Raw genomic sequence first — 24331 nt, 5'->3', positions numbered from 1 at the left:
AAGATGCAAAAATTTTAAATAGAATACTAGCAAGGAGATTGTAGCATTATGTTACAAAGATAATTCCCTATGACTAGGTGAGATTTATATGAGAATAAAAGGCTGATTCAGATAGGAAACACCAAAAAATCATGATTCTAGCAAGTAGAGGCAGAAAAAACCTGTGGCAGAATACAACACTCATTCCTATTAGAAACACTAGAAAGCACAGGATCAATGGACGCTTTCTCAAAATGATCTTTATCTGTCTAAAAACAATAACAAAGCATTATCCTGCAATGGGAATTAACTTAAAGCCTTCTGAATAAGATCAGGAGTGAAGCAAGGATACTGATTATCACCACTATTATTCAACCTTGTACTAGAAATGCTAGCTATAGTAATAAAACAAGATTGTAGATGATACGATGGAATACTTTGAGAACCCTAGAGAATCAACTAAAAACCTAGTTGAAACAATGAACAACTTCAGCAAAAAAAATAAACATACATAAATCATCAGTGTTTCTATGTACTATTTTTTTTCAAATGTTTTATTAACTTCTGATTTACATCATTTCCACCAGATTTTGAGTTACGAATTTTCTCCCCATTTTTCCCCTACCCACTGCCCCAAAATAGCAGTCCCACAGGATATCCCCTCCTCCAATCTGCTCTCTCCCATATTTTCTCCCATACCCCTTTCGACTTTTCCAGTGGATCTCCACATCCCAGTGCCTGTATATCTTATTTCCCAATTACATGTAAACCAGTATTAATAATAGTGTGTGTATTTGAGTATTTGATTTTAAAACTTTGAATTCCAGATTCATTCCCTTCCTCCGTTGTCACCCACCCTTACTGGGAAGATAAGCAGTTCAATATAGGTTGCACATGTGTGGCTAATGCAAAACAATAACATAGTAGATATATTGTGAAAGACTGACTATATTTCCCTCCCTCCTATCTGACCTCCCACTTGTTCTGTTCTCTTCTTTGATCCCATCGCTTTTCAAAAGTGGGTGCTTCCAACTTCCCTGCCCCCCAGCCTGCCCTCCCTTCCATCATCCCCCCTCTCATCCCCTTCCCCCCCTACTCTCCTGGAGGGTGAGATACCCTTTTTAGGGTGTATTTCATTCCCTCCCTGAGCCAAATTCAATGGGAATAAGGTTGACCCATTCCCTTTTGCCTTCCTATTCTTCCCCTCCATTGTGTAACCATTTTCCCTTGCCTCTTCATGAGATAGTTTACCCCATTCTGTCTCTTCCCATCTCCTCTCATTATATTCCTCTCTCACCTCTTAATTTCACCTTTTAAGTATCATCCCTTCCTGTTAAATTGGTCCTGTGCCCTCTATGTATACCTGTAAACGTATATACACAATTCACATATGTATTCATATACCCATATACCCTCATATATGTATATACATATATATATATATATTTCTATTCCCTTCAACTACTGAGAAAAGTTTCATAAGTTACAATTATTGTTTTTCCATGTAGAAATGTTAATAGTTCAGTTTTGATAAGTTCCTTATGATTTCTTTTCCCTGTTTTACCTTCTCATGCTTCTCTTGCTTCTTGTATCTGAATGTCAAATTTTCTGTTCAACTCTGGTTTTTTTCAGCAAGAATGCTTGAAAGTCCTCTATTCCACTGAATGACCATATTTTTCCCTGAAACATGATACTCAGTTTTAATCCCAGCTCCTTTGCCCTCTGGAATTTCCTATTCCAGGCCCTTAGATCCCTTAGTGTAGAAGCTGCCAGATCCTGGGTTATCCTGATTGCGTTTCCACAATATTCAAATTGTTTCTTCCTGGTTGCTTGCAATACTCTCTCCTTAATCTGGGAATTCCGGAACCTGGTTATAATATTCCTAGGAGTTTTCTTTTCGGGATCTTTTTCAGGAGGTGATTGGTGGATTCTTTCAACCTCTATTTTGCCCTCTCATTCTAAAACATCAGGGCAGTTTTCCTTGACAACTTCCTGGAGGATGATTTCTAGGTTCTTACTTTGGTCATGGCTCTCAGGCAGTCCAATAATTTTTAAATTATCTCTCCTGGATCTATTTTCCAGGTCAGTGGTTTTTCACATGAGATATTTCACATTGCCTTCTATTCTTTCATTTGTTTGGATCTGTTTAACAGCATCTTGATTTCTCATAAAGTCATTAGCTTCCATTTGCTCCAATCTAATTATGAAGCAATGATTTTCCTCACTGAGCTTTTGAGATTCTTTTTCCATCTGGCAAATTCGACTTTTTAAGGCATTCTTCTCATTGCCTTTTTGAGCCTCTTTTGCCATTTGAGTTAGTCTATTTTTTAAGGTGTTATTTTCCTCAGTCAGGCTGTTGACTCTCATTTCAAAATTTTCTTGCCTTGTTCTCATTTCTCTTCCCAATTTTTCCTCCACTTGTCTTATCTGCTTCTTAAGGTCCTCTATGGCCTGTAACCAGCTTGTATTTTCCCTTGAAGCTTTTGGTGCAGGAGTTCTGACTTCACTGTCTTCCTCCTGTTCCATGCTTTGATTCTTTTTGTCCCCCAAATAGGAGTCTAATGTTGGAATCTTCTGTCTGCTTTGTTTCCTTTGCCTGATCATGTCACCCCTCAGTCACTTGACCCGTGGGCTTTTTGCCATAGTAGGACTATGCCACCAGAGAGGGGAGCTTTCGTCCCAAATGCTGGGGTTTTCGCAGCTGCTGGAGGTATTAGATGGGTGCCCTCTCTGAGGTCTCCACACGCTCTGGCAAGCTGGACACAAACCCCAGGACCTCCACCCTAGACTGCAATCCTGATCCAAGCAGGTTAAAGCAAGAGCGATGACCCCTCAGACTGGTGCTTGGTCCCCCTACACTCTCCAGGCCAGGAGCTGAAGCTGCCAAGTGGCACTGGCTGGCTCTGCTGGGGTCTCAGCAGCTTCTTGTCCCGGGGGCAAAAGCCACACACTCCCACTTACTGGGTCTCAAAGTCCAGACTGCACTGATCTCTCACTTTGTCCTTCACGTCTATTTGTTGATAAATCTGGAAAGGGCCACAGCTGCTGCTGATCTGGATTCCCTCCTGCTGGAGGCTGGTCAGGGCTGCCCTGGGGCTAAAGTCTCAGTGTGGGGCTGGGCTCAGCTCCCAGAGCGCTGAGCTGGCTGATTCCTGCTGGGCTGTCCTCAGCGGTAGGTTAGCTTCTCTGTGTCTTTTTGTGGGTTCTGCAGCTCCAAAGTTTGTTCACAGCCCCCTTTTTACATGGATTGGGGAAGGTGGAAGCCGGAGTAGTGGGGAGGTCATGCTTCTACTCCGCCATCTTTACTCCGCCCCTGTTTCTATGTACTATTAACAAACCCAGCAGCAAGAGATAGAGAAGTACCACTTAAAATAACAGCAGTCAATATAAAATCCTTGGGAGTCTCCCTACCAGGCCAAACCCAGGGATTATATTAAGACAGTACAAAATGCTTTTCACGGAAATAGACAGATCTAAGCAATTAGAGAAATATTACTTGCTCCTGGATAGGCTGATCCAGTATAATAAAAATGACAATTCTAACTAATTTGCTTTTTCAGTGCCATATCTAAACTACCAAAGAGCTACTTTATAGAGCTACAAAAAATACTCATAAAATTCATTGGAAATAAGAAATGGGAATCAGTGAAAAATAATGTGTGGAGGGAGGCAGCCTCGAAATTCCAGACTTCAAACTATGTTACACAATAGTAGTGATCAGTACAATCAGGCACTGGCTAACAGTAGTGAGTCAGTGGGATAGATGAGGTGCGTTGTAGTAAATGACCATGGCGATCTAGTGCTTGATAAACCCAAAGATCCAAGTTTTCAGAACAAGACAAAAATTGCTGGGAAAACTGGAAAGCAGTTTGGCAGAAATTAGGCATAGACCAACATTTTGCACTATATATCAAGATAAGATCAAAATTGATAAATGATTTAGACATAAAAGATGGTAATCAAAGAGAAATTAGGGGAGCACAGAAAAACATACTTGTCAGATCTATGGATAAAAGGAAGAGTCTATGACCGTACGAGAGAAGGAAAGGATGACGGGAAGTAAAATAGATAACAAGAGGAATGCAATCAAAATTAGAAAGAAAACAAAAGTTTACATCAGGTTTCTTTGATGAAAAATATATAGGCAAGTGAGCCAAATTTATAAAATTAAGAGCTATTCCCTGGTTGATAAATGGTCAAAGGATAGGAACAGGCAGTTTTCAGAAGATATTAAAGCTATCAATAGTCATACAAAAAAGTGCCCTAAGTCACTACTGATTTGAGAAGTCCAAATTAAAGCAACTCTTGAGATACCACTTCTTGCCTATCGATTGGCTAACATGACTGAAAAGGAAAGTGCCAAATGGTGGTTTGTATATAAAAGAATTGAGATACTGAGACACTGTTGGTGGAGTTGTGAACTGATCCATTCGTTCTGGAGAGCAATTTGGAAGGGCTGTGGAACTGTGCAAACCCTTTGGCCCAGCATTACTACTACTAGGTCTGTCCCAGAGAACAAATAAAAGGGAAAAGGACCTATTTATACAAAAATATTTATAGCAGTTCTTTTTATGATGTCAAAGAATTGGAAATTGAGGGGATGCTTATCAGTTGGGGAATGACTATTATAAGAAATGACAGGCAGGATGGTTTCAGAAGACTTACATGATTTTGGGAAGACTTACATGATTTCATGCAAAGTGAAGTGAGCAGAACCAACACGTTGTACACAGTAAAAGCATTGTTGTAATGATGATTAACTGTGAATGACTTAGCTACCCTAGTCAAGACAGTGAGTCAGTGTAATTCCAAAGGACCCCTGATGAAAAATACTGGCCATCTCCAGAGAGAATTGACGAACTCTTAATGCAGATTAAACTTATTTTTATTGTTTTGTTTCTTTTGCAAAATGGCTTATATAGAAGTATATTTTGCATGATGTTGAATGTATAATTGAAATCAAAGTACTTGCCTTCTCAAGGAATGAGGAGGGGCAAGTAGGAGGAAGAGAATTTGGTCAGATTTCTAAAAAAATGTTTAAAAAATTTTACATGTAATTTGGAAATATTTAATAAAATAAAAATAATTTTTAAGACCCTAAATTTTCCAGTTTTCACCACTCAACTGCTGTTTATGAATTACCAGTATTATATGGTGTTGCATTAGGTGGTGCTGTTAACCTTGTTTACAATGGTTTGAAATCAATACCATTACTTTTATATCAGACTTTATGTGTTTTTTAAAGTGGGCACAAGTACAAAGGGAATTAATTCCCTCTGTGTCCCTCATTAAAACAGGTATAAGTTTCCTCTAGCATTTTTTTTTTATAAAATGTTGTCTTTGACTTTTTCCATTCAGCTTTTTATGTTGGTAATTTGTCCATTATTTTCTTTAAGAAACTGAGGGAGTTATTGTTCAGAGCTAAGCAGTTTTCCGGGATTTGATTAATAATTGTCACCTCCTTTTCCCTGTTTTGATGCCACTGATTAATGTCAAGAATAGCAGTGGAACATGGATATCTTTATTTTTCAGGGAAGAAAAAATCCCAGGAGGGTAAAAATAAAGCAAACAAGACCGGAGACAAAGCAAAACTAAAGAAAGGTGAAACTGACTTGGCTTCAGCAAACATGAGGGATTCTGAAGAAGGTAAGTGTTTTGAGACTGGACTTTAAATTTTACCATTTAAAAAATGGAAAAGAAGACTTGACCATGTTTGACTTGTTAATTGTTATTACTTGTACTGTTGGTGTTGTGCCTTCCCAAGAACTTTTCAAAGAACAATAATGGGGAAATTTGGTTTTAGATGTCTAAGGAATAATTTTAATTACTTTTGGGGATCTAATTTTAGTTGTGCCTAGATAATAAGAGGTAGTATAGAAAGTAAAGAAGATATATGGAGGTACTCTTGGAATACAGAAGAACAAAATTCTGGGCCTGCTTCTGCCATATACAGTCTATGTGACTGACCCACATGGAGATTTGTAACATCTCAGTGTACTGTTATACAAGTTACAGAAGGGTTGCTGCTCGATAGAGCAGCTCCACACTGATGAAATCTCTGATGTAACAGCAACAGCAACAAGCTTAGATGTAAATGTATTCATATAGAATATAGGTCCTTCTTCCCTAAAGCAAACAGTTGTGAAGGAATAAGGGAGGGGAATGAGCATTTACTAAGTGCCTACTATGTATCAGGTATTGTGTGATGTTCTTCAGAAATATTTCATTTGGTCCTCACAACAGCCCTGGAATGTAGGCATGATTATCAGCCCCATTTTATAGATAAGAAAATGACAACAGACCAGAGGTTAAGTAACTTGTCCTGGGTCACACAGCTAGTGTGTGAGACCTGATTTGAATTCAGATCATCTGACTCCCATCATCTGACACAGAACTGCCTCTGAAGAAATAAAAGATATGTGGAAGTGAAATTATTCAGCAGATTAATAGCATCAGGCATTTTTTATTTTGCCATCTATGGAAGCCGCTCTGAGACTTGAATATTTCTTACTGAAAACTTTTTTCTATTGTAGCCCTAGATATTTTTAGTGCCTTAGCTCTTTCAGATAACATGCTTATAAAAACAGTGGAGGTGTTTTTTGCTTCACATTTCATAAGATCATAGGAGTTAGACTTTAGAATGGAGAGATCTTAGTGATCTTTTAAGAACCCCCCCCCCCTTTTTTTTTTTTTTTAGCAAATTAAGAAACTAAGGCCCAAGGAGATTAAGCACTTCCCTCACAGATTATCAGAGATTTGAACTCTTGACTCTAAATCCAGTAATTTGTCCACTATGAGAATCATCTTGTCATCTAAATTTTCTCTATAGCTCCCCATTAATTGTTCACCCATAGGTGAGGTTCTAGGCTTTAGAACTTCAAGGAATCTAACGAATTCTAATTCCCCCTATTTGACAGAAGTGAATGAGGTCAAGGAAGTTGCCTGCAGTCAGTCTCTCTGTGTCTCTGTCACACACACACACACACACACACACACACACACACACACACACACACACACTCTTTATCCCACACTCTTGTTATGTTATGAAGCTACCCTAAAGGTTACTAGTCCGGTTACACTAGAATGCTTGTTTCCCAAATGAGCCGTGATTGAAGAATTCCCTAGGAAGAGGTTGAACTACTGCTTTATAGTTAGATTTATTGAGCTGGATAATAGTAGGAATATGTTGTAAGGTTTCTCCATTTGTTATGTAGTAAACGAAGGCAAAAGAAGGCAAAAGCTTGCTCAACTCCCCTTGTTTATATGGGCTCTAAAATAGAGTCATATGAATGATCTTCAGATTCATTTACAAAGAAAACTCTGGAAGCTGAGTCTCCTTTTACAGTCATTTCCTCAGTATAATCACTGATGGTGACATTTATATGCGATTGTAAATCTACATGATAAATTATAAAATGCACATAGGCAACTTCACTTCAAGAGATTAGGAGACTAATCAAAGTAGGAGCCATGGATTTTGCTAAGAAAATTGTCAGTATTTAATAGGAGAGAGAACATTACTCTGCTCAGTTTTGTGACAGTATTTTCAGCTTAAAAATACTAAGATTTAAAAGATTGTATTCAAAAGTAGTGGTTTTTCTTATGTCACATTAGATTTCTGAAATATTTTTATCTCTGAAATAAGAGATTCAGTTAATATTTAGGACACTTTTGCAACTGTGTAAAGAATTTGTAGTACTTCTTAGATGTGCTGTATTCTGTTTAACATGGTGGCTGTGATGAATAAATAATTCTGCTGTGTCTCTTTGTTCATTTTAAGTAGTTTTACTTGCTCCACACTTGGTGTTCTTTCTAGGGATAAAAATTAAAGAACCTACTTTTGATGCATGGAGACTTTTTTGTTCTTTGTAGTTAGTAGAGCTGAACAGTTCTTGACTTTTATTACTTTGTACACTTCTGTATCTCAGTGTTAAGTGCCAGGTTTTGGGTTGTTTACTTAAACAGCACTTTATTTCCTCCTGAATGTATTTGTCTTGCCCATATAAAAATCAGGTTGTTGTTGCTGCGTAACTGAGCTATTGATAGAACCCCCAAACTTGAAGAGAATATTTTTATTTTCTTTTGTCTTTTTTTTTTTGGCAACATCCTGTGTGGAAGTTTTGGTCGAGAGAGGTCACAAATAAACCTCTCTTTGGAATTAGCACCATTGGACTATTGTTTTCCTTTTTTGTGGAAAATTCATGGAAATGGAATTCATGAAATTTGCCTTAAGAAGAAGAAGAAAAGCTGGCTTTTTCTTTAAAGGTGAAAACCACACTACTAACCCACGTACCAACTCCATAACCCTTCATTTATAACTCTGTTCTCCTACTATCTGAGGTCCCTAACACTTTCTTCCCTTTCCCTCATGGTTGGTGACTGTGTCCTGCAGTCCCACTCAGTATATGTTCTCTGAACATACAGAATTAGTTTTCATTCATAAATGTACTTTGTATTGGATTTATAACAGGTTTAGAATTAGATTTAGAACAGGAGGAAAAGCAAGGCTGATATACCTAGAAAAAAGGGGAGATTGGCATAAATGAATAGGGGATAGTTGCAGTGGTTTCATTGTTATAGTGAACTTCTTGGTGAAGAAACTTCTGACCGTGGAGGTCTGTGTCTTCTCTACAACTTCTAGTCTTCAAGAGCAGCCTAGAACCTCAAGAGATTAAGTAACTTGGCCAGGGTCACAGAGCCAGTGTGAATCAGAGGCAGGGGCTGAACCCAGGTCTCATGGGCTTTGAAGCCTTGTCTTTTTTTTGCTGCATCTTGTTGCTGCACAAATGAATAATACCATTCAATAATAGTTCAGGGATTTGTTATTTATATGGATACTCCTCACATGAACACAGATGGTGACCCCTAGTTGCCTTTGTTAAACTGTTTTTTAATTACTCTGACAGAAGGAAATTCATTATTTTTTAGTCAGTCAGTCAATATATGCTGATACCTCAATAATAATGCTATATATTGTGTATTGATTGTTAAAATAATAATAACTTAGAGAAGACATGATACCTGTCTTTTTGAGGAAATTGGGTTAGAGTGTCCCTTCAAATTTGCATAGTAAAAGCCAATAAAATTTTTTTATCAAGCAGGTTAAATGTAGAAATTGGTGTTTCAGATCCACCAGTGTACTTTGAAAGATAGTTATTTCATATGGCTTTTTGACATGTGGAATGACTCAAGAGAACAAATGTCCATATATGAGAAGAAAACAAATTTTGTCCTGTGTGGATAAAAAGGAAAAAAAAAATGAAATTGTAGGTATTTTAAAGACTTTGCTAATGAAATCAGGCTTAGACAGGGGCAAAAATGTAAATCAAACTTCATTCTGGAATCATTGGTAAACCCTGGAGGGCCTCCCCTCTTAGGTCCAAATGACAAGTTTTTAGAATATGTTAAAGTATAGTAGTGGGTTACTTGATTTCTTGGGAAATATGGATTAATGTGTTAAAAGCCCCAGTTCTTGCTAACTTGCTCTTTTCTTTCCTCTGGCATTTCCTAAGCCACCACTCCTGCCTCCCTTCTCCCTGCCAATCAGAACTGTCTTGTATTCTTCCTGAATCATTCATGTAGAGGTTTTATATCTGAATTTCTGTCAGTTGTCTCAAGTACTTTCCATGGCTCCTATTATTCCTTGTTGAGACATCGTAATACTTTGCCATTTCATCAGTGATGGGTACTTCCAAAATTCCCAAATTTCTGGGCCTAAAAATTTTCACTACTTGGGCTGGCCTGCTTTCTGGTGATGAACTTCTCTGATTTGTTCTTGGTTGACAGAAACAGTGTCTGTTGCCAGGTTTGTATGCAAAGCCTTTCTAGTTTGAGGAGGAATTCCTATAAGTTTGTGTTCTTTGCTGGCATAGCCTGTGAGGACCCAACATCATAACCCTAGTATGACTGGATTAATACTGACAATCCTAGATGGAATGCAAGAGTAGTTTTTTTTAATAGATTTGGAAACTGAGGTAAGTTGTCCAGAATTAGCACGAGTATTAAATGGCAGCTGGGGCTTGAAACCCAGTCTTTTTGAATACCCCATGTTGCCTTTCCCCTTACTCTTAATTTTAGACTAGCTGTTGTTTCCATTTCCTCTGCATACACATGGTATGTGATTATAGATTTGATAGAGTCCTTAATATTTTCTTAGAGATCATGAGAACCAAAAATATCCAAGTATTGAAAATTATGAGAAGTCTTTCTATATATGACAGTACTTTTATATCTCTGTGTATATGTTACCTAATCATGATTTTGTTTACAGGATTTAAAATTCTGTTTTCTGGTATTTCATTTTAATAACAAAATGACATTTCTATACAAGGAAGATGTTAGTTTTCCCAGTTTGTTCAGCTAAGGTCTGAGTACTATGAAAAACAAAAGATGATGAATAGATGAAGAAATTGATATCTATTCAGTTTTATAGTCTCTTATTTTTCTATAGTAATGAATACTGTCTTCTGGTCCTGGATACTCAAATGCAGTAATCCAATAGATATCTTGTGTTATCCCTATTAGTGCCCTTTTCTTGGCATAGATTGTAAAACATCCACTGTTTGAATCCTGGTTCTGCCACTTTTTCCCTGTGAGACTTTTTGGGTAATTGGATCTTAGTTTCTTAATCTGGAACATGGGATCAGCAGACCCTTCCAGTGCTAAATTTATGATACGTACCTTCTCATTGGATCTTAATTCTATTTTTCATGGATATCAGTGTGATAGATGGTGTGTCCATCATTATTCACCTTTACAACATAATTGGCTACCAGTTTTTCTGTTTGTACACACCATTAGTGTTATATTCTCTTCTTAATCAGAAGTCATTGTTGGTAGCATGCTGTGTAGCCCAGTGGTGTCAAACTCATATAGAAATGAGGTTGGGGGTCCTTAAGCTGCAGGCCCTGCAAGGTACATATTGACTTAGTTTAAAATTGTGTTATTATCTATATTTTATTGAATTTTTTTGTTAAATATGCTACATGAACGGAAGTATAGAGTTTGTATTTCCTTTAATGAGTTATATTGTTGGCATCTTTGTTTGAAGTCCTGGTGTCTTCCATTTAGAGTCCAGGGATTCCGTTTCCAAAGCAAGCCTAGAAAAAGATTTCTGGAACAAAATTATTTACTGTACAGACCAACGGTGGCAGTTCTGCTATCTGGTTCTTGACCAGGGTTTTAGGAGGTATTTGGAGAACAAGATAGATTCTATTAAAAATAATTTTCCATCAACTTGAAATTACATAAGTACAAAGAACAAAAAAATTGATAAATGTAAACTGCCAGGATTTAGGATGTGTGGAGCTTCTTTACAGCAAGGAGGTAGAGACAACCGCAGTAAAAGAGTAGGAAAAAAGTTCTGGTCATAATAGTGTTGCTGAAAAAACACTGGACAGAAGATTTTACACAGACCACAAAAACTGTACCAGCTCTTCTCAGAAGAAAATGAAATACAGGGAACAAAAATCCCACTTCTCTCTACAAGCCGCCTCTTCCCTCTTTTCCAACAGAGCTCCTTTCCTCCTACTTGACTGAATAAATTGATGCCATCTGTTAGTAACTTGCTTTTTTCTTTCTTACTTAATACCTTAAAACTTTTTAACATTACCTCCCTCCCCCACTCCTCCTTCCAATCCTGTCCTTCTTTACTCCAGTCTCAAAATGAGGTATTCCTTCTTGCCAAGGCCAAACTCCTATTTGTGCCCATCCCTTCGATTATCCTTCTCCCTATTTCAATTACCTTTTCTCCCCACTGCTCTAGTAATGTGCCCTAGTCTCTTTCCTCTTTAAAAATCACTCATTACTTGACCCTGCTATCTCCTTAAGCTCTTATATTCTTTCTTTCTTATTCAAAAAAACCAAAAAAAACTATACTTATTATATAGTTCCTAACCTCCCTCTCATTTCTCACCCATTTCCACTTGTGATTTCACAATTGTTAAATTTAATGATTTTTTTTTCCTCCATCATTATTCACAGTATTGTTATTTGCAGCTTTTGACACTAGTGACCATCTTTCTGTATAGGCTTTTTTCCCTTGATTTTCATGACACTGGTTTCTTCTGCTTCTCCCTATGTGTCTGACTATTCCTTTCCAGATTCCTTTGCTATGCCATCATATGCCTCATCTACTAAGCTTTGATAAAGATATTCACTGAAGAGTAGTAGTGGGAAAAAACTCTGGACTTGAGGGTTCTAATAAGCTATATGACTGGGGGAAAAAACCACTTAATCTCTCTGGGCTTAATTTTTCTCATCTTTATAATGGATTGTTGTGAAGAAAATGTTTTGTAAGCTTTAAGTGCTTCATCAGTGTGAAGTAGTTGTTATGCAACTCTATTAGTAAGATAATAGAATAGAACAGGAATTACATGTTACTGGCCATGGCTTTTAAGTATATTAATGGCAGGAAGAATGTTTAGAATAATATGAAATTATTTCCAAATAGCTAACTTCTTATTTTTGTTTTACTTCTACTTTTTTAAAAATTCTTTCTAGGGCCTAAAGAAGAAGAGAAGCCTTCAGCTTCAGCAGTGCTCTCTTTAGAACAGACAGCTGTTATTCAGGAGATGGTAAATCAGGATGCACTTCCCAAATTAATAATCCCTCCTCCTGTCTCTGAGCCTCAAACATTGCCAGAAGGGACACCTGAAGTAGTACATTGTGGATCAGATGATTTGGAGGAGGAAGAGGAAGAAGACGAAGACGAAGAAGAGGAGGAAGGGGAAGAAGATGCTAATATACCAAATGAAAGTTCTGAGAGAGAGCCAGAAATAGAGTGTGAAGAAAAGCAAGGAACATCAGAAGAACCCAGAGATCCAACTGAAGAAAATCTAGATGGCTCTCTTGAAGTAATACCAGTTGTCAAAATTCCTAAAACAAAGGGAGATTCCAATGGTGATGTATTTGAAACATTCATGTTTCCTTGTCAGCATTGTGAAAGGAAGTTTACAACCAAACAAGGACTTGAACGTCACATGCATATCCATATATCTACTGTCAATCATGCTTTTAAATGCAGGTACTGTGGAAAAGCTTTTGGTACCCAGATTAACAGGAGAAGACATGAGAGGCGTCATGAGGCAGGGCCGAAAAGGAAACCAATCTTAACACTACAACAGCCTGATGACCTTGTAGATGGCCCAGTGTTTGGAGATGATATAAATCTTAAAGACGAATCAAATACTTCCAGTCTTCTGCAAGATTGCATGATTTTGGATTCAGAGAGAGTTTCCCAAGAAATAGCAATTTCTTCTGTTGCAGAAGAGAATGGAGACCTCAAAGAACTGCATCCTTGCAAATATTGTAAAAAGGTTTTTGGAACACATACAAACATGCGGAGGCATCAACGTAGGGTTCATGAACGTCATCTGATTCCTAAAGGAGTAAGGAGAAAAGGATTCTTACTTGAAGAACCGCAACTTCCAGCAGAGCAGACCCAGCCGACTCAGAATGTATATATAGCAAGCACAGAGCTAGAAGAAGAAGGAGAATCAGATGATGTCTACATTATGGATATTTCCAGCAATATCTCTGAGAATTTAAATTATTATATTGATGGGAAGATTCAGTCTAATAGCAGCACTAGTAATTGTGATGTGATTGAAATGGAGTCTAATTCTGCAGACTTGTATGGCCTAAATTGTTTGCTTACTCCTGTTACAGTGGAAATTACTCAGAGTATAAAGACTTCTCAAATGCATGTAGCAGAGGATCTTCCCAAGGACTCATCTAGTAACACAAATAGTGATTCAAAGAAGCGGAGAACCACTAGTCCACCTTTCTTACCTAAAATAAAGGCAGAAACCGATTCAGAGCCTCTAACACCGTCCTGTTCCTTAAACTTACCTCTCAGCATATCCGCTACAGAGACTGTTCCTTATCACAAAGAGAAAAGTGTCTTTTTATCTTCAAAGCTCAAACAGCTTCTTCAAACACAGGATAGTAACAAGTTAACACCAGTTGTGTCTGCTACAGACATCCCTAAATTAGGTTCATCGGCGTCATCCTCTTCCTCTGTTTTGCCCGTATCGTCGAGTAGGTTTAAGCGAAGAACCAGTTCCCCTCCTAGTTCTCCACAGCATAGCCCTGCTCTTCGAGATTTTGGAAAGCAAAGTGAGGGCAAAGCAACATGTTATGATCCAGCTGTTAGTTCTAAAATACCCAAATTAGAAAGCCACAGTAGTTCACCTGCCTGGAGTTTATCTGGGAGGGAAGACAGAGACACTGTGAGCCCTTCGTGCTTTGATGATTACAAAATGTCTAAAGACTGGCCAGCTGGCACCACTTTTGGTAATGTATGCAACCAGCAACCACTGGATTTATCCAGTGGTGTGAAGCAGAAGTCTGAGCTTACAGGAAAGTCTCAGGTACCTTGGGAATCTGTATTAGATCTTAGTGTGAATAAGAAATCCTGTGGTGACATAGATACCAAGGATTACAAAGAGAACTCAGTGCAGCCTACCTGTAGTGGCATAAAAAAGAAGAAGCCAACAACTTGCATGTTACAGAAGGTTCTTCTCAATGAATACAATGGTGTAGACTTAGCCTTGGAAAAGGATCCAGGTGAAAACAGGAGCCCAAGTCCTCATAAATCACTAGATCCCCAGCCAGAGCCTGATCTGTACCCAGATTCTAGTTTACCTGCCCCAGTTGCTCATTCCTCTCCTTGCACTTCTCCATCACCTCTGCCACAGACTTCTGTGTCCTCTGGTCAGCTGCCTCCTCTCTTGATCCCAACAAATCCATCTTCTCCTCCACCTTGCCCACCTGTATTAACTGTTGCTACACCTCCTCCACCTCTTCTTCCTACTCTTCCTTTACCACTTCCAGCTCCATCTTCCAGTGTTTCTCCTCCTTCATGTCCCTCACCACTTTCTAATACCACTACACAGTCACCACTTCCCATTCTTTCACCTACAGTGTCTCCATCAGCATCTCCTGTGCCATCTGTTGAGCCTCTAAACTCTGTGGCTTCACCTGGGCCGCCTATACTTTCTTCTTCCTCCTCCTCTTCTTCCTCATTGTCATCCTCCTCCTCCTCCTCCTCCTCTTCCTCCTCTTCTTCATCCTCTTCTTCTTCCTCCTCTTCTTCCTCTTCTTCATTCTCATCTTCCTCTTCTTCTCCATCACCACCACCCCTCTCAGTGGTTTCCTCTGTTGTTTCATCTGGTGATAACTTGGAAGCACCTCTCCCTATATCTTTCAAACAAGAAGAAACAGAGAATGAGGACCAGAAGCCAAGTGACGATCCACAGACATCAGGTGAACAGGATATTGTTCAGGAAACATTCAATAAGAACTTTATTTGTAATGTTTGTGAATCGCCTTTTCTTTCTATTAAAGATCTAACCAAACATTTAACTATCCATGCCGAAGAATGGCCCTTCAAATGTGAATTCTGTGTGCAACTGTTTAGGGATAAAACAGGCTTGTCCGAACATCGTTTTTTGCTTCATGGAGTTGGGAATATATTTGTGTGTTCGGTCTGTAAAAAAGAATTTGCCTTTTTGTGCAATTTACAGCAGCACCAACGAGATCTCCATCCAGATAGGGAATGTACACACCATGAGTTTGAAAGTGGCACCCTCAGACCCCAGAATTTTACAGACCCCACTAAGGCCAAGGCAGACCATGTTCACAGTCTGCCAGAACATCCTTTAGAAGCTTCTAAAGAGGAGGAGGAAGAAGAAGAGGTAAATGACTCTTCGGAAGAGCTTTATACTACCATAAAAATAATGGCTTCTGGAGTCAAGTCGAAAGATCCAGATGTTCGATTGGGCCTCAATCAGCACTACCCAAGCTTTAAACCACCCCCATTTCAGTATCATCACCGAAACCCTATGGGCATTGGGGTTACAGCCACAAATTTCACCACTCACAATATCCCACAGACTTTTACTACTGCCATCCGCTGCACCAAATGTGGGAAAGGGGTTGACAACATGCCTGAATTACACAAGCACATCTTGGCATGTGCTTCAGCTAGTGACAAAAAGAGGTACACACCTAAGAAAAATCCAGTACCGCTGAAACAGACCGTGCAACCCAAAAACGGTGTGGTGGTCATAGATAACTCTGGGAAGAATGCCTTCAGACGTATGGGGCAGCCCAAAAGACTGAATTTTAGTGTTGAACTCAGCAAAATGTCCTCTAACAAGCTCAAAATAAGTGCACTGAAGAAGAAAAATCAGTTAGTCCATAAAGCGATCCTGCAAAAAAATAAATCTGCCAAGCAAAAAGCAGACTTAAGAAATAATGATTCAGATTCTCACTCACATATTTGCCCTTACTGTGATCGCGAGTTTACTTATATTGGAAGCCTGAATAAACATGCAGCTTACAGCTGTCCTAAAAAGCCAATTTCTCCTTCCACCAAAAGAAGCTCTTCTCATTCCTCTAAGAAAGGTGGAATCTCATCACCAGCAAGCAGTGAGAAAAGTAGCAGCCAACGAAGACGGACAGCCGATGCTGAGATTAAAATGCAAAGCATGCAAACCCAGTTGGGAAAGACGAGAGCACGGAGCTCAGGGCCCACCACAAATCCATCACCCTCTCCATCCTTTAGGGCAAAACAGAAGGTGAAATTTGTACCTTCAGCGAAGTCAAAAAAGTCAAGCTCTTCCTCTCTGAGGAACTCCAGTCCTGTAAGAATGGCCAAAGTATCTCATATGGAAGGGAAGAAATCAAAAGCAGTAGCCAAGAACCATTCTGCTCATCTCTCCAACAAAGCATCCCGGAGCCTACATGTGAGGGTACAGAAAAGCAAAGCTGTTTTACAAAGCAAGCCTGCTTTAGCTAGCAAGAAAAAATCAGATAGGTTCAGTGTCAAATCTAGAGAAAGGAATGGAGGACCCATCACTCGAAGCTTGCAGCTGGCAGCCTCTGTAGACCTTACTGAAAGCAAGAGGGAAGAGAACAATACAAAGCAGGAGGTCAAAGATTTCAGGTAAGCCATTCTCCTGAAGTGGAGGAAAAGCCCCTATTTCTGCTAATATCTTTAAATCATATAACTTGAGCACTTAAATACAGGGATTATTGTGAAATTTGAAGGAGAATATCGGTGCTTTGGGTGTTTGAATGGCTAAGTTTTATTTCATCCCTGAGGAATTTCGAAATAGCATCATTTACAGAAAATAGCTGGTTGTAATTAGATTTGGAAATCCAGTAAAAATGCTATCAGTGTACTAAAAAAAGACAGGAAACTGAGGGAAAATGCCTTTCCTAATTTGTGACTTAGAGTTGTTTCTCCTTGTATGTGATTCCTGACACTTTTGAGTGTGCTGGCTGCTTCTTTTGGTGACAGTAATTTGTTTCCCTGCTGCCATTCCGTCAGGGTATACTTATTGTTCATCATTTGAAGTATTTACCACGTTGGTGAATATGCTGCACGTTTCCCTTATATTTCTATAACAAAATGCTAAGCAATGCCTTTTCAGGCAGGGAGGCAAGATGAGGGTAAGATAGGCTAGGAGAATTTGGAATGGGACAGCAGCACAGGAGCCCTGAGAACTCTTCAAGCCTTTTAAAAAAAAAAATTAAACAATAGACATCACCTCAATGGATTCAGGGTCCTTGTTTGCTTGTCTCTAAAATCGGAGTGTTTGAACTTATTTTAGTACCATAGGTTGATGTTCTGTAGTAAAGAGTTTTGATGAAAGCCAATTGTGGTACTTAGTTTTGCCACATAAGATTCCCCTTTATGATGTTCTTAATCAACTAGGGGAAAAAATCTGGAGTTGACAAACACATTCTTGAGATTCTTGTGTATAAAGCAATCGCATGAGAGATTATTCATTATACACTCAGTAGCAGATATAATGTCCAAACTTCTGCAAAATGCTTTTTAAATCTTGCCTTTTGAAATTGTGCTGTCTAACCTGTGGTTCCAGAATTTCATTCTAACTGCTTCTTTGTTCTTACTCTGTCATGGAAGAAAATTACCTTGGAGTATTAAGTGAATTAGGGATTGTAGTTGAATGACCTAGTCAACTTTGGAACATAAAAAAAGGTGCATTATGTATCATTGTACATTTGTTCAAACAATGTATTTGTGCCTTGGCAGGGTTTATGCTTATACCTTGGTTCACAGAGGAAGAGCCGATAGGAGAGATATTATTTAAATAACTTCAGCAGTTTAAAACCCCATTTGTGAATGTGGTAATTGTTTCTTCCTTGTAAATATTGAACTACATTTGTTCTTGGGCCATGACTGATCTATATGATGTATATTATATAAATATAAAAACACATGCACATATATGTATGTACACATAATCTTCTAAATTCACAGAGATTACATGTTTTATCAGTAATCAAAACTGGTAACTAGTTATAAAAGGGCACGTAGAAGATCCATCTTTGTCAAGGTCAGTGGCCCCATTTTGAAGTCAAGGCGCACCACTTTAGGAGGTTTATTGGGCATAGGTTCTGTTGTATGTTTTCTTCTGCATATATTCATGGTTGGGAACAGGAACAGGCTCATGAATTTCTTAAGAGTTCAAGCCCTCCTATGTAATTAATTCTTTAAAATACCTCTTCCATGTGCCTCACATAGCTCTTTGGGGAGGGCCCCTTATTTGAATATTGTCTAAAGGGAATTTCTTCTTTTGTGTTTGAATCCTATTTATGCAGTTTTAAGTGGAAAATTGATCTGAAAAAGCGAATTGCAAAAATAATTGTGTTTAACACAATGGCAAAGGTATTAATAAAATATAGCCTTCCTTGGAAGTTAATGTAAAAACTATTTTGAATAATCTCATAGAATATTTATTCAGTAGTCCAAAAGGTCCTATCAGAATACAGCATCACTCCTTTTGCTGTGGTTTAGTGGCATTTTTCTTTATTTTCAGTAATTAATTGAAGGAATAGTATTTTGTTGGATTAAAATTTGGTATGCAGAAAGACTTAAACATTTATATTATGAAATTAAAATACTGGATATAGCTTTCCACTTAGCATTTTCTCTTCCTGGGTCATGTATGTAATTGTGTCAACTGACTGCAAAATGGGTGAATTCTAAACAGTCACTTTGAGTATTGGGGGCTTACCATAAACGTTGTAAAGTGTTCTCAGAAAAACAGAATGTTTACAAGGAAATGAAGACTTGATTGTTAAAAGTGTTAAGAAAGAGATTGCTTCTTGGGCAGAGGTCACTTTTCTCTTTCTAAGCTCTGTCTGCTGAATGGCAACTCCAAACATTGGTTTCCTGAGTCAGGTTTACATGCTTAAAGTATGGCAGCTGGTTTCATTTCTATAGCCCGGATAAATATTTGTTTGAATTGAATTGAAAACTAAAAGGATTTTCTCCTTTAGAAACAAACAAAAAATTCTCTTTACTTTCAAATACTTTTCAGCTTGCAAAATTCTTTCTAATGAAAACTTGGGATTGAAGAAGGGCAGCCATTGTGTGGCGTAAAGTCATCTTTATCATAACTTTTTTTTTAATAATATTCATTGTGCTTGTCTGAGGTTCGTACTCCAGACACTAGAACAAAAAAGCATATTCCTTTTTTTAAAAAGATATAGTAACTAGAGATTTTGCATTATTCTTACACTTGCTTTTCAGTTTAAAAAGACCAGTTTCTAGTGACATCTCCCAAAAAAAACCCACCTCACCCCTGCACACATTTTTTCAACCTTTTTGTTTGAAACTGACCGTTTTAATTAGTTGTTACACATACTTTTCTGTTCCACATCATGAGTGGCTCACCAGAATCTGCTTGTTACATAACATTGTTACCTAGCACACAAGCCAATACACTAATCAGAGTGTGAAGAAAAAAAATGGAGTAAGGAAATTTCATAGTATGAAGAAGCAAAGGAAACTATGTATCACCAAACTTTGGCTTTCCCTCTACCTACCACACTTATTGCTTAATATAACGAACTCTTGGTTTTAATGCCATTTCCATACCTAGGTGTTTTTCTTTGACATTGAGTAGTTGGTTCTGCAGTCCAAGATGAATTTTTAATACATCTAGGCTAGCCAAATGAAGGTTCATAGAGAGAGAAGTGCACTTTCCTCTATTCCTTCCATCTTTATTTCAGTAAAGATTACACTAAAATCTTTGTGAAATAAATAGCTCTGGGCATAGTTTAGAATAACTTTCATATTCTTTTATGCATAGACTTGCATAAGAAATCCTGTTGATTGCTTAATAGATCTTGTACTTGAAAAGAATTTAAATGTTAGGTTTTCAATTAATGTTAACTTGATGCAAAGAGATAGATTTTTCCATGAGAGTCTGCTGATAATAACAAGCAATTCTTTGCTGACATCTTTTCATTTGTCTTCTTTTGGTCAGAAGTTTTAATTCCTATGTATTCCTTCAGGCTCATTTACATCACTGTCTTAATACCGTTTGTCTTATAGTCTACTCACCTTTTTCTTTTTAAGCATGTTCAGCTCATAAACAGGTTATATTATTTTGTCATTTATCTTCAGTTTTCTTATTTTCTAGGAACCTCCTGTAGAAACAAAACAAAACAAACCTTAATTGACAAAGTAAAGCTATTGCATGCTCAACTTAGGATAAGCACTACGACAATGGATGTGAAATCCACCAAGCTTTCAAGACCGGTTGAAGCTGACTCAAAAAATCTTAAATCCAACCTTGATTGCCTGCAGGCTTTGTGCTAATGTTGTTAGTGTAAGGCATATGTTTCTTCCGTGGCGCGTGATGCATGCTGGGCTACAGGATGATTCAGATGCAAAGAGAAGGGTACCATAAAAATGGGCTGAGGTGAACTGAATCTGTCGTCATTGGACTGATAACTCAGATTTTAGTGTTGCCCTGCTTCTGGTGAATGGCACAGAGAAAGACCAGTTGAATTTATTCTTGCAAAGCAAGTTCCCTGTTTTATAGTAAGTAGCTTCTTGTAGATTCAGGGATGACAAATTCTTATGCACTCATTTTAAAGTATTTTGGTCACATTGTCTTGATGCCTCCTTTTAAATGAATTAGTATAAGGAAAGGAATTTAAATTATCAGGATTCTCCCTGCCCCATTTCTTTTTTCTTTCTTTTTTTTTCTTATCAAGTATGGATTGCCAGCATAATTTTGAGGAAACCAGGTTGCATTTGGACTCTTTTATGCGTTTCCTAATTTGCTGTTTATGTATCCAAATGGAAACTATCCTCTACAGATTATTACCTGGCACTAATTTATAACTATAATATTATTGGATGCTGTGTAGCATTTTATTAATGCACAGGATAAAAGAAAGCAGGTCTGTATAAATGTATGCCTCTACACATAAATATTAAATGAGTTTACTGTACCAGGTCTTACACTTCACTCTCTTACTGAGATTAAAAGTAACAAATTGGTCTCCTTAAGTATGATATTACTGTTGGGAAATATTTTACCTTGCATTTCTATGCCCTTTACAAAAAGGGTCAATGACTGAGTTGGTGGAAATGGCGAATTTCATTCACATACCCTATTTGTTTTTGACTTTTAAAAGTAATCTACCTCTTAAAATTTGTAGTTTAATACTTGTTTGGTGAATTTGTGCCACTTTAACTCTTTTCACTATCATTCCCATTTTGTTACATTTCTGTTATGGGGACTTTATGTTGAAATATTGTATAAAGCATTTGTAGCAGTTTAAAAAATAAAAATATTTAAAATTATTTAAATTGTTTTGGACACTTCAATTGTATTATATGTGATTTACATTTTACATTAATTTTTTGTTTTATTTTGAGTTGTTAATCTGGAGAGTGTTCCTGTATTTGAAGTTTGCTGTTAGCTACATTACTGTTTCTTGTTGAAGAGTGATCTAAAGACTATTCTAATGCAAACATTAAAATTTACGATTTGATGTACAAATGGGGTTGTCCCTTTGCTTTTAACCAATGTACCATTGACAGAAATCTAGAATACAGGTAGAAGACTAAAGAGTGGTGTTTGCTATCCCTCCCATCTCCCAGCATGAAATAAATTTTGTGAACCTGTCAGATTGATAAAAAAAAGATCTTTTTATGCTGTTGCAAACACTTAATGACCAGCCAGATGGGTTTTGATGATACATTTTATTTAATTGTAACCAATAAAGTAAACTTTCTCAACACTTGTGAGGCTTTCGTTTTGTACAGAAATCTAGACTGTCCCCCCTCACACCTCCCCACCCCCCCAAAAAAAGAAATCAAGGTTAAGTGGAAGAGGACTTTTGAAAGCCTGTATTCTTCAGTAAGAGCAGTGCAATAAAGGAAACCAAAAATAAATTTTAAGAAATCACAGTTTTGTTGTCTCTCTGTGGCATTGAGCAAAAGATGTATTAACTGAGACACTGCACCAAATGGTGAATGCAGTATAATAGCACTGGTGCTAATAAGGACTTTGTGAACTACGAATGTCTGCAGGAGTGAAGGGAATCTCATACACATGGCACTTGTTTTAAACATTGCTCAATGTTTGGTTCTTGTTGACATAATTTTACCTTTAAGAAAGTTGGTGATTTTAAATTATATAAATCTCATACCACGAAACAAGGAACAATTGTAATATGTTTAATATTTCAGATGTCTGTATTTACACCTGCTTTAAAAGCTCATCACTACTCAGGCAGAAAGGGAAATTAAAAATAATGGCATAAGCATTCTGTGCTGGATAGCCCGGTTTCTGCCTAGTGGAGATGACATATAGTATTAACTTTTTACGTGTTTCACTGAAATTTACTTAGCATATACTAGTGACATGTTGTTTACTCTTTCATCTGCTTGACTGCCCATTCCATAGAACTGGCTAACATCCATTACAGTTCACGTGAATAACTTCTGTGATCCTTGTTGCTATACTTGTAATACATTACATACCTCTGGATTTGGCTAATTGTTGGAGGGCAGACATTTTTCCTTTGATCCACTTTAGAGTTACCTTGTTCACTGTGAGATTTCCCTGGAATACCATTCGATCTAGATCTGCAGATCCCTCACATTCATTCTGATGACAGTGTAGTGTATGTCAGGATAGTCTTCTTACTCTGTTTAAGCCCATCTCCACATTGACTTCTACCTGGTTTTCTAATGTTCATGACATACTTTACCTGGAGCCAAAGTGACTTAATTTATTGTGCCAGTGCATCCCATTGGTCTCCTTTTTTAGCTCCATCCACGTTAAACATATCACTGGAATTCTCTTTAAGGTCCTGGAACTAATTTTTTGCTGTAAAGGACACTGACAAAGAGAAAGCAATACCAAGAATTGAGATAGTTGGGTACCTTTTTGACAATAAGGCTCATTAACTGGGGAGAGGGGTTTGAATCTCTTTAGGCTTAAAAATCTGAAGGATTAAAAACTTCATGGAAGGAGTTTGTCCCTGTTGCTATTGTAAAGTGTCAGTTTGTGTTTCTCATTAGAAATTCATCTTTATTCTTTCTCCTTGTTCTCACGTGAACATTAAAAATTTGCTTTCAAGCAAAATGAGCTATGGATTCAATCAAATGTTCTTATGTGTTTTTTTTTTCCCAAACCAGTGGTTAACCTTTTTTTTTTTTTTAATCTAAGTTTGGTGATTTTATTTTTGTAACTTTAAAAAACAACAGGTGAGGGTTTTAAACCTTCAGAAGGACGGTATTTGCAGCATAGTGGAAATAGTATTGGACTTGGAAATGAGAGATTGAGATATATGAATCTCACTTCTAATACTTCCTAGCTTTGTGACCTTGGACAAGTAGCTTTAATTCTCAGCGTCAGTTTTTGATGTGTAAAATAGGTATAATACCTGGATAATACCTACCTCACAGGGTTGTTGTGAGGATCAAATAAGTTAATGTATGTAAAATGTTTTGCAAACTTTAAAGCACTATTAAAATGCCAGTTATTAATAATAAATTGTAGATGTCATACATGCATTAAAATTTTTTTTTTGCTAAAATAACAGCATACTTAATGGCTTTGATATTTTGTTCATTATTTCTAATTTTTTTCCCACTGTTTATGGAACCTTTTTAAGTTTACTTTTTTAAAAAATCAGTATACAAGCTATGAAAGATGAGCCACCTTGCAGGTAGAATAGGAACAGTAGTGAATCAAGAAAGCAGAGTAACTCAGATATGAGAATGATGTAAAGATGATGCTGTTAGATGGTAGCTTCCTTTCCCCTCCTTAGGCCGTATATATCCTGTCAGACTGTTGAGAGTCAGCTGCTTATGTTCCCTTTTCTTTTTGACACCATCACTTTTTAGCTCCATGTTCATCCTTGCCTTGAGCTGGCTGTCTACAAACCCCTCCTAGTTATTGATTACTAAGGGACACTTACCTTGCAACATTTTAGAGTGATTTCTTGAATATACAGAAATTTATCTTGGAATTTCTAAGTTAATTTGTAGTTAGCACAC

General features: G+C 37.5%; 1 protein-coding gene across 11 annotated transcripts in view; it reads left to right on the top strand.

Moving 5' to 3' along the window:
- Positions 1-24331, top strand: part of PRDM2 (PR/SET domain 2) — a 216475-nt gene that overhangs the window by 136450 nt on the left and 55694 nt on the right. For 10 of the 11 annotated variants that reach the window (XM_069079259.1, XM_069079260.1, XM_069079258.1 and 7 more), the window contains 2 exons: positions 5512-5625; positions 12484-16933. In XM_069079259.1, coding sequence (XP_068935360.1) covers positions 5607-5625; positions 12484-16933 — 4469 coding nt within the window. In that variant the 5' untranslated portion in view covers positions 5512-5606. Of the gene's footprint in view, positions 1-5511; positions 5626-12483; positions 16934-20447; positions 20590-24331 lie in introns of those variants that run through there. The other variant, XM_069079251.1, reaches the window with a different exon arrangement.

The sequence above is a fragment of the Petaurus breviceps genome, unplaced genomic scaffold, assembly GCF_028583685.1.
Source record: "Petaurus breviceps papuanus isolate PSGF00001 unplaced genomic scaffold, PetGlider_PUasm1.0 91041, whole genome shotgun sequence".
NCBI classification, from domain to species: Eukaryota; Metazoa; Chordata; class Mammalia; order Diprotodontia; family Petauridae; genus Petaurus; species Petaurus breviceps.
Note: the sequence above shows the minus strand (reverse complement) of the source record. Positions and strands in the feature narration are given on the sequence as shown.